This window comes from Gasterosteus aculeatus, chromosome 11 (genome assembly GCF_964276395.1).
Source record: "Gasterosteus aculeatus chromosome 11, fGasAcu3.hap1.1, whole genome shotgun sequence".
Lineage (NCBI taxonomy): Eukaryota > Metazoa > Chordata > Actinopteri > Perciformes > Gasterosteidae > Gasterosteus > Gasterosteus aculeatus.
In genome coordinates this window covers 8,992,909-9,004,508 of record NC_135699.1, presented here as the reverse complement: position 1 = coordinate 9,004,508, position 11,600 = coordinate 8,992,909, and the positions used below count along the sequence as shown (strand labels likewise).

Genomic DNA, 11,600 nt, shown 5'->3' with positions numbered 1-11,600 from the left:
TCAATCCGTCATAATCTCAAGGGTATTCAAAGATCCAGCTATTTTAACATCAATAGCTTGAAACTACTGCATTAAATCAACACCGGCATTTTATTTTTTTTCTCCAAAAGCATGTAAAAAAAAGACAAGAAGAAAGAAAATGCACAAAATGATTGTGTACATAGTCATAAAAAGGGGGCAGGGGACTTTTACATTTTATAATATTACACTTCCATACCACAACTAAGCAACAGAGATAAGGGAGAATAGAGGAAAAGACTGCAAACACAGTCCAAGCGTCCTTTGCTGTAAGGCCACCTCAATCCACAGGTTAACTCTGTACAGAATACATGTTCAAAGATGCATTACATATTACATTTAACATGTGTCTGACAACAGCATTGAAAAGTAAGTCCACATCAAGTTAAGCACAAAAATGAAATGACTCACCGGTGTAACATTTATAACATTACATCGCAATCATTCACCTGAGCCTCTTGGCACCAGCATCAAGTTTCAATTCACAGATTATGTAGTTGTACCGTGGCAAACAGTTCGGGGGATGATTTGAACATTTGAAAAAAGGAAAATATACAATGTGTCACAGATTTTTTGTGGATAAAAGGTGGTTAGATATGAAACATGGCTGCTGGTTGGAGTTAAGTAATCCTATGTTAAAAATTGGGGCTCTAAACTAAGCCAATCAGGTTTTAAGAAGGCATTATCAGGGGATTTATTTGTTAAGATCTATGTACGCAAAAAGGACTTGTTTGAAAAGGTCAGCTATTTATTTCTAAGGCTTCTCTTTAAAAAGAAAGTAGGACATATCCATCTGTTCAAGTGTAGCTTTCTCCTCTGCTCAGCATGCTCAAATTCACAGTAAACCTTTTGTCACAAAAAGTACTTTGCGTCATTCAAGGGTCAGTCAATTCTCAGTGGTATTCAGACATTTTCTAAAATGAATGTAATGTAGATGTGGAAATTTTGCTCAATTTCTTAGGTGTTAAATTTAAAAAAGGTGTCTTGACTGCAGTAGCTGCACTGTGGACCGAGGCCACATATTAAAACACGTTGAATAAAGGCTGTGTTGAGTTCAGGGGCTTTTCTTCCTCACGCTAAACACTACTTTCACACTTTCCCCAGCAGGGGATGCTCTGTACTTGGTTTTGCATGCAGCATGCAGGAGCACGTCAGAGGGACATTAGTGGCAAACCCTCCCTCAGCCACCTAATGCAAATTCACTATCAAGAAATAGGTCCAGTTGCTAAGATGTATTTAGCTAATAAGACAGAAGATAACAACAGGAAGGCATTCATTTAAAAAAGAAACCTGCCCACGCTTAATGAGAGGGACTGGGAGACGAGGGTGGTTGACTAACAATGGATTTTCAAGACACTGTGATTAAAATGGGTCTGTATACGCCACCGCCCCCCAAAAAAAGATGGTCCAGCTACACGGACACTCTCAAATACAGCAGGGGAAAAAATCACCACAAGACACCAACAACTGCCAAAGCGTGGAATGACGAGGGAGGAAAATTGCGTGGCTGCGTCCAACATCTGTGACACAGACATGCAACTGTAGTAATCGATGAAGCCATCAGCTCCCCCAAACAAGGCCTCGGTTTCCCCGTGTTCATCTCGTCTGGTGATCATGCGTGGTCATTTGTGCAATGCTAGAGTACAGTAAGGTGGGGAATGTTCACTAATCACAGAATACAGCTCTACGTACGGATAGTATACAAAACACAATCTGAGAATTTCATTAAAATTTCAACCATCGATAAAAGCTCAGAGGCTCATCTTATGCCCGAGACATCAAATCCAAACTCAAGTGCTTCTAAAAACCTTTTTAAAAGTGATTTTAAATGCATTAATGAAACAAATCATTCACAACACAAAAATATCAATACAGTCATAAGATAAGGCTAATAAGACCCAGTCATTCTAACATGCAAGGATAAGACTCACAGTAAAATAAGAACAAACCGTGGGATGAAGCGGAAGATAACGAAATAAAACTTGAATGAAATCCGAAGAGGTGGGCTGTTGCTGATGTGTGCCGTTATTTTACAGTACTCTGTACCCTGTTTGTTCCTCAAGTATATGAAACCTAACAAACTAACACGACGGTCTGACAGCAAAGTCACAATACTGAGGACTAATACAACTTCTGAGTACTGTTTTGTTAAAGTGAGTGAAACTATGCAATATTATCTTGTATATCCTGGGGTGAAAATTGACCTGAGTGTATGCTCTATTGCCAAACATGGATGCTCTGTGAACCCCTTGGATATGTTTGCCTGAGCATACGGTTTAATTAATAAAAAGGGTGCAAATTAGTAAAAAAGAATGAAAAGCAAAAAAAAAAGTGACTTTTATTATTATTACTATTATTATACTCCTCATACCGGAGAATGCTTTTGGTCACAATCAACTACAAGTTCCAATCAGGAACCCAAAATATATCCACAAAATATATATTTTTGTTGTGTATGGACCATGACTGGCCAGCCATCCCCATGCTGTTTGAGAATGTTTCTGTTCTGATGGCGTTTAAATAGCAAGTGAGCGCGTGGGAGATTTAAAAACGCTGCCTCAGAATGTGAGGCATGCGTTCATCGTGATGTATTGGAGGTGTTAGGAGGAGGAAAAGAAAGAGGCATGGCCGGGATGGCGCACAGACATGACTATGCTGTCTTCGTCATATTTTCTGTCTCCTTGGAGGCCCAGAGCTCTTTGTGCTGCTTGCGACCGAAGCCCTCGTCGTAGTTGCCTTTGCTTTTGAACAGCTGCTGATAGTGGGGTTTGCAGTAAAATTCACCCTGAAGAGCTGCAAAGGTGCCAAGGCTGCGTGGGAGGAAGAGAGAGCAGGAAGGAACCAGTTATATGCAAACTGAAAGCAGAAAGTTAAGTTAACGCGCACAGGACAACAAGGCATACAGTCACCTCAGTTTGGCGTTGCAGTGCTTGCAGCAGAAGCATGCTGAATGGAAGACCAAGTTGTTGGCGACCAATCTCTCCATCGGGTAGACCGTTTTCTCACATGAGGAACACACTTCCTTTTGGGTCTTGAAGCTGAAGGACTGAGCACACAAATGTACGGGTTTGTCACTGGGCACAAAAGACACACACGGAAGGCAGGAAAGACGTCCTTTGTGTCTTTGCTTGAACAACAGAGAGGAGGGTGAGAAAGGCGACAGGGGTTTACCTTAGATCGCTGGACGGGTTTCTCTTCAGTGGTGTTCCTGGTGTCCTGGAAAAGACAAAGGAAAAAAAAGAAAACTTTACATTAAAAAAAAATGTATTGAGACTCCTTTTATTATATGAACGGGGCACAGCGTGAATAAAAGGCGGAATCACAGTAGAGTCCGATCAAGTTACGGCCACTGACCCCACCAGGGTGGAAGACAGCATTTTCCCCAGGCCTCTTATTACCTTTACCGCCGCGTTGTACTGTAAAGCTCATCTCTGTTTGTCACCCCCCCCCCCTCCATCTGTCTCTTTGCACCCCTGGGAGAGGATCAGGTGCCTTCTGTCTGGTCATGTGAGCCGAGCCGTGGGACACTCTGCATGGGGGCTGACGTCCACATGGCTCAACAGCTCAGCGAACCGACATCCAGGGAAGAAACTTTGCGAGGGCATTTCACCATCAAGTCTCTTGCCAATTGTCGGAGAGGCCTTCCTCTTCGTGACTCTGTAATCCATAAGTGTAACCATTGCATTGCATTGCATTGCTTTACGCACCGCAAACCGCAGGTTTACTCGTTCATCATCTGGCCAACCGTCTAACACCTTTCACCACATTTACCTGCACATTGCATGTTCTCTGGAGCCACCTGGTACACATTGACTGCCATCGTAAAAGCGAGTGTGCGAAGAAGAAGAAGAAGGGCGGCCTGGCAGGGGGGAAAAGTCCACTGCAGACTTTTCTAAAGCCTTGTTATGTAAGGCTGTTTGGCTGGAGGAAGTGGTGGAGGTGGAGGTGGGGGGGGGGGGGGGGTGTGCAGGGAGAAGGAGAACTTTGCCATCAGAGGCGACTGCTGATTCTCATTCTTTCAGGTCTGTTACTCTTCGACTTGCTTCGCAGACAAAATAAAATCAAGTCAACCACAGTGATGGGGAGGTCAGCGTGGTGCATCTGCATCCAACTTCCTCCTGTAAATGTTGATCTGCAAGACACTGGTTGAAATGAACCGCCTGCTAAGAACCCAAGGATTTAAGTGTGTTTCACTTTTAAGCAGAAGTGAAGAAATGTAATGACACTATCTGTTTTAAGGATATATGGAACTCTAAATGTCTTTTGGCTAGTTTGCAAATTGAACACCTTAACAATCAAAGTTCTACTTCATAATACCCGAAAGAAACCCAATTGTTGCTTGCCACCAGGTTGTGTATGTGTACTCAAACCTGTGTGTGGAACTTTCGATTAACTTGAAAGAAAGAAAAAAAAAAACATTTACACTCTGTTGTCCTGTGCAACACCCCTCCAAACCTGACAGATGCATATTGTGTTTCATAGATGCATTTTAGTTTTGATTTCACACAAAACTTGGTTGAGAACCAAACCTAATGGGAATGGCGTAACACGCTTTTTTTGAACTTCCGGCCCATTAAGCGAAGCCGTGCAGCTTCCTGTAGAAGCAATCCCATCCCAAAGGCCCCCTCTTCCTCCTCACTCATACCTCTTGAGCTCAGTTGGTGTGTCGGGTCGAAGCTAGCAGGCGGCTCTCACACTTCGCTGGTTATCTAGCAGACCGCACTCAAGATCACTTCCTGTAGCTGCAGCGGCGCTGAAATCTTCTCGACGTTATCTAACACTGTCAAGATCTTCAGTGAATGTGTAAAATTATTGTGAAACACTTGTCGGGGAAGTTTGTGCAGCATGACTTGTTCCCATATAAGCTTTTGTACATTACAATTGACAAACTGAAATCAGCCAAATAAGGAAGTTTGATCTGAGCGAAGGCCCGGTATTGGCATTCAAAAGAAAATTGGCGGTGAAAACAACGCAGAAGGAGTTGTGACCATGTAAGGAGGTGGCATGCATTCCAAACACAAGCTTCCTGGGCCAATTCAGACTAGCTTGTGCCATCTTTTCTCCTTTTACCTTATATGTGCATCAGTCTCAATCGCCACCAATCAGCTCGAGCGCGGCAGGAAGTCGATGTGACACAGCTGGCTTCCTCCGTCTTGCGGAGTCCCAAAGGGGAAGGCGGCAGCTAAAGTCCTCGTGCGACTTCCCTTAGCGTACGGCACAAATCCCTCGCTTGGGTTTCCCCACTTCCTGCCACCCTGCTGCGCCCCCCCCCCCCCCCTCTCCCCCCACGGCCATCTTCCAAGCCGGCCTTCATTTTGATAACGACGGCACACCTGTTAAGTTTGACGGAGAAGAAGAAGAAGACAGTTTTGTGGCCCAGTGAAAAACGATCATTAGTCCATTGGTGAGCCTTTGAGGTGCTGCTTGTTCAGTTTCATCCTTTCACATGGCCGTGTTAGTCACTGCTGAGTTCCAACTACATATTTACATACAGACATGTTATCGGTATCAATCTTCTCATTTGACTCTGGAGAAGCGGCAGCTGTACGCCAGATGACGGGTTTGTGTTTAACCTTTGATGTAAAACATTCACAGCATTGCTGTTCGCGGATCCCACTGGGCCCCTGAGACCACGGACCACCCACATGACATGGGAGGGTGGGGAGTCAACGGTTAGTTTTCTTTTAAAGTCCAGAAGAGATGCCAAAGAGAGACAGTCTGAGGATGTAGTTTAGAGAGTAACATCAAAATGATGCATGCAAATCCTTCTATGTCACGTGAGTCAAACAGGCACCAAAAACTCCAAAAAAGACCCGTCTTGACTAAATGTCATTGTTAGCGACAGCTGAGTGCTGACGCAAATCCCAGCTACAACAACAACAACAACTCTGAAATAACTGTTTCGAGGGCAAAGTGTCAACATGTTCATAAAGAGTTCATGTGGGAAAAAGTAACTCTCTGTTCCGAGTGCAGATGGACTCGAGACAATCGGACAAATCTTCCCGGCTTCACACCCGACCATCTCTGAATACAACGCCGTGACGCACGATTCACTGCAACGGGGCCCGTAAAAGGTCAGGCAGGCGCTATGTTAACAAACGTTTTATGTCATCAATCCAAAACGCGGCTCCCACTCTCGCTCATCCCTTATTTTTAGAACCGCAATCATCGTTTGGATGATCAGTAAGGGGAAAAAAAGAAACTGTAAATCATGCAATATATATATACATATATATATGTATGTATATACATATTTTTTTATATATAGCACTATCTGGATCTGCAGGCCAGGGCACCGTTCCAACAACTAAAAAGCTTCTCCAAGTTAGATTCATAGGCTCTCGTCAGCAGCTTCCATCAGTCTGAACATGACGAGAAGGAGCCGGTGTTGTGGAAAAGATGCCTGGGGAGAAGATTGGTAGTGGATAAAAAGCTTTTCTGTGATGGAGAGTACTAGCCGAGGCTTTGATGCTCGACTGGCCGGGGAACCGATGGAAGTAGCAGCTGACACCCTTTCAAAGTGCAGACGGAGGATCTGCAGTGTAATCACATGGTCCGATCGGCCACTAGTTCACTTCCTCTTTTTGAGCTTCCTCGTTTGCAAAGAGAAAGTGACGGGGCATTTTTATCCGCTGAAAGACGCGGCGGCATTGAACGCCTGCATGTCTCCCAAGACAGCTGACACCAGCTGGACACTTTTTCACTTCCTGTCTGGGAAGGTGAAAGGTCCAGATAAAACCTTTTAAATGATACAGTTAGGGCCATAACTATTTGGACATTGACACACGTTTTTCATTATTTCGTCTCTGTACACCACAACAATGGAGTTGAAATGTTTTTGCATTTCAACACATCAGCTGTGGCCAAATCAAGATGTGCTTTAAGTGCAGACTTTCAGCCTTAATTTGAGGGTATTTACATCCAAATCAGGTGAACGGTGTAGGAACTACAACAAATTCAAATGTGGCCACCGAGGGTGGTTTTAAGGTAATTGGACAATTGGCTGCTCAGCTGTTCCAAGGTCAGGTGTGTGTAATTCCCTCGTTATTTCATTTACAAGGAGCAGATAAAAGATCTAGAGTTCATGTCAGGTGTGGTACTTGTGTTTGGAATCTGTTGCGGCCAACTTGCAAAATGAAGTCCAAAGAGCTGTCGCTATCAGTGAAGCAAGCCGTCGTTAGGCTGAAAAATCGAAACAAACCCATCAGAGAGATAGCAAACACATCAGCTGATTGGTACATTCCTAAGAAGAAAGAACGCACTGGTGAGCTCAGCAACGCCAAAAGACCCGGAAGACCGCGGAAGACAACTGTGGTGGATGACCGAAGAATAATTTTCCTGGTGAAGAAAAAACCCTTCACGCAATAGTTTGCCAGATGAAGAACACTCTCCGGGAGGCGTATCTGTGTCAAGAGAAGACTTCACCAGAGTAAATACAGAGGGTTCATCACAAGATGTAAACCATTGGTGAGCCTCAAAAACAGGAAGACCAGATTAAAGTTTGCCAAAAAAACATCTGAAAGAGCCTGTGCAGTTCAGGAAGAACATCCTATGGACAGATGAGACAAAGAAACTTGTACCACAATGAGAGAAGAGAAGAGTATGGAGAAGGAAAGGAACTGGAAGGAAGAACCAGCAGGAACTGGAGACTGTTGCAGTAGAGGCCTGGCAGATCATCACCTGGGACGGAACCCAGCGTGTGACGTCTATGGAATCCAGCCTTCAGGCTGTCATTGACTGCAAAGGATTTTCAACAAAGTATTAAAAGTGATTATATTTGTCCAATTACTTTTGGTCCCTTAAAAACGGGGTGGCCACTTATACATTTGTTGTAGTTCCTACACCGTTCACCTGATTTGGATGCAAATACCCTCAAATTAAAGCAGAAAGTCTGCACTTAATCCTAACCCGTTTTCATTTCAACTCTGTTGTTGGGGTGTACCGAGCCAAAATGAGAAATGTGTCAATGTCCAAAGCTTCTATCCATATGCAATGACTTTCCTAATTATTTGCTCACTAAACACCTGTCAAGTAAATATCAAAAAATAATTTTAAAAATCCCACTAAAAACAGGTGACGTCTTCAAATGACCAGTCAACATTTCAAATAAATTCAGAAAACGGAGTAAAAGCAGCTAATCCCCACATTAGATAAAGTGGAGCTATGACTGTGAAATAATTACTTGAAGGATTCATTTATTATCAGAATAAGAGCAGATTGCCTTTCTGTTGACCCACTATTGTTTGATCAACTAATCATTGCAGTCCAAATTACTCTAAGACCATGAAAAAAGTGTTTTGTTGTTGAAAACATTCAGAAAATAATAATTTTCTCTTTTCAGACTGACAAAACTGATTTCTCACTTGTTACTCCTCTTCAGAAATTCTGAGAACATTAAGTTCTGCTTTGCTTAAAAAGAAAGCTCCCGTCACTTCTTTTAAAAGAAGCCGCCCCGAGAGCAGTACTGAAACGATCCACCAATACGAAGCTATAAAGCCATTATTATAATTATACTAATAATAAAGTCAGTCTATTCCAAATGAAATGTATTGAATCTGGATTGTATGTATTGAATGTTGCATAAGAACCAATGCTTGGTGCTGGTATGCTGCAGCAGCTGGTCTGTTCATATTTCCTCTGTAAATTGCAAAGAACCAAACCGGTAAAAGAATGTGTCGAGGACGTGGAAAGCCTGTGTTGACATGACGCCGCGATGCTGCTGCCTTCTGCACGTCGCTGAAGGTACCGACTAAAACAGCCTGAAGAGCTTCATCTGATCAGATGTTGTCTAACACTCAACGAGAGGTTGGAACATTTCGCAACCAACTTTTCCTGCAGGACTGGAATCCCTGAAAACATCCTTGTCTTCAAAAAAAAAAATGTACATGCAAATATTTGCTAGGGGATCACAGAAAATTTACATAACACGATGAAGTGATCCGAGACGTTGCTGAATTGAAGATAGCCTGCATTTGATCGCCGCTGGAAGGGATGTAACGTGAGAACCCGGGTGCTAATGTTGAGAAAACTATTAGTGAAACTCTTCACGCAGGGATTTCAACAAGAAAACAAGACAAAGGAAAATCAGACAAACATAATGTACCCGTGAAAATTCATTAACCATGTTCCTTTGTTCACACACTCACCTCAAATACAGTATTTCCCCAACCATAACCCCCCCCCCTGAAAATGTCTGAGAGAGATCACCAGCGGACAGACTACTACCCCCCTGACGGTCGATCTGTTCGCCCGACTATCACTTCCCAAGAACCACCTGCAGTGACTTGAACGGGACCGGCTAGTTAACAACTATTAATCTGGCCCTGCCGGCGACCCATTTAACAACGTTCTGCACATCTGACAGCAGGAAAACGCCATCTGCCCCCCCCTCAAATCAGGTTTTTGTGCTCTAATTGTTATTGTTTGACAGAAGAGCATATGGCCAAACAAAATAAATGTTTAGTCCTGACTGCAGCTTTGCACAACGTGCTTTGTCTAAATCTGCATGATTTGTTTAGTTTTTTCTTTTTTTCTTTTTTCCAGACAGACAAATCAAATTGCAACAAGAGCCTTTCAAATCCACCAGAATACTGACGCAAATCAGACAGCAGAGCAGTGTGTCAATCTTTGTCGTCAACTCGGACTAGAATTATAGTTGGGCAGCACGCTGACAGTGGCAGGAAATGAAAATGACCATATACAGTACTTACTTAAGCTTGGTCGCCATATGCCAGGGCTGTAATGACAGACCGTTTGTCAATGTGGTGCCCTGGAATGGGTGTAAAGTGTGTTTTTTTTCACCAGACCACACAGCAGTTTGTAAACTACTCAACCACACAAACACGGGCGACCGATTAGTATCAAAGAGCGAAACGCAGTTTAAAATGTCACTGTGATTTACACACAGGGTTCAATCCACTTACTGGATCCATCTAATCTATTTGGTATTAATCAAGAGGATCGGCATCTGCAGGCGAGTCCACGAGCAGCCACGGACAACGTTTTGTCCGGTGATGGATTATTTTTTGGGAGTGTAACATTACTTTATCCTGGGATTGGATGTGGATACATTTTGAGAAAGACCTGCACGTGCTAGCCGGAGGATCCGTGGCACTGAAGACCACGTTCAGGTGTCTGATCAGTGCGAACAAAGAGGAGAGGCTGAGGGAGACATCAAGAAACCTTGGCTCTGCTATGATCGTGTAACTACAGGCTACCAGGAACCAACAGGATTCCCCGAGTTCTCTGTGAATCTGAAATATAACCGTGAAAATAGATTCTCAGAACCAGGGTCTTAGGCACATTCATTTAAGGGGAAATTGCTGTATTCTTCCCAAGCCCACCCTGGAAATAGCAAATGGGATTAAAACGAATACCTGCGCTTTATTTTATTTTGTTTTGTTGTGTTAAATCCTTTTTACAGACTGCTTCACTGTCTGCACTTAAACCGGGGAGGTTCAGCCCGCAAAGGCCTGTTACAACTTGTGTTCACAACAACAACATACTAATCTGCTTTGGGTTGGAACTTGAACTGCTGATCGAACAAAAACAAAAAACCTAAAATCAGGGAGCATAATATAAAAACCCAGATCAATGTGCAATTCGGCCAATAAGCGAGTGCAATTAAATGAATGATCGCTTATGCATATTATTAACCAAATAAGAAGTGGTAATTTGTGTTATACGTGTGATTAAGTGTTTTAATGTTAATTAGCCAGCGCGCTAGCTAACTAACACAACGTTACGTTGGAACAAGCGGAGCACTGATCGCTTTTAGATGAACACGACGGCGGGTTTTATTCCATTCTCTGCTTCAACACAGACGGCTGCTTTAATAAAAACCACCATCACGGGATTACAAGTCAGATCACGGCGGATGCAAACAGCCGGCTTCCCGCTCGGCTAACCCCGTTAAGCGGGGCGGACGGACATCACCGAGCTCACCTCATCTCATCTCACACAACGAGAGGCAGAGAGGAGAAGCGGCGGAGGGAGGGAGGGGAGGCTGCGGACACCAACGGCCGATTTACACACACTCACCATCTGTGCTTCTGGTCTGCGACACGCTGCGCCGATAAAGTCTGTAAACTCGGAGGCTGGAGGCGGATGGTTGCTCTCTCATTCGGCTTTGTGCGAGGCTTTTTGTTGTAGACGTCTGGCCCCGATGCCGGTGAGTTTGTGCCGCTACTCTGCGCTGCGCTCCTCGTCTCGGTTTTCAACGGAACGTTTTTTTCTTTTCTTTTTTCCTCCGGCAGGATGTCGCGTGCTATTGGTTCTCGTCTGCTCCTGACGCATTCAGGGCCCGTCGGACTAATGACGACTAATCGCGGCACAAGAATGTCACTGTCGAGGTTCCGTGTAACATTTTTTTTCAAGCTTCAGTTTACAATAGAAGTCGCCTTACCACAATGCAGAAATACTAGCATATCGTGGAAGTGTAATAGTCTTAAAAGAACAAAATGTACAGTACACGTAGCCTATTCATGTCTTATTGCATAATGTATATTAATTTACCAATGCAATATTAGATATTTTATTTTTTCATTGACTATCACTGCTTCGCTGTAGTCATTTTGTATATT

The 11,600-nt window shown here is 43.6% G+C and overlaps 1 protein-coding gene across 1 annotated transcript; it reads right to left on the bottom strand.

The window, feature by feature from the left end:
* Nucleotides 1-71: 71 nt before the first annotated feature.
* limd2 (LIM domain containing 2) lies at nucleotides 72-11,306 on the bottom strand. The gene is made up of 4 exons (XM_040190212.2): nucleotides 11,059-11,306; nucleotides 3,190-3,234; nucleotides 2,928-3,064; nucleotides 72-2,828 (listed from the first exon to the last, which is right to left on the bottom strand). Exons 1-4 carry the CDS (start codon nucleotides 11,059-11,061, stop codon nucleotides 2,669-2,671), a joined length of 345 nt encoding a protein of 114 aa, XP_040046146.1. The 5' UTR covers nucleotides 11,062-11,306; the 3' UTR covers nucleotides 72-2,668.
* Nucleotides 11,307-11,600: the final 294 nt, after the last annotated feature.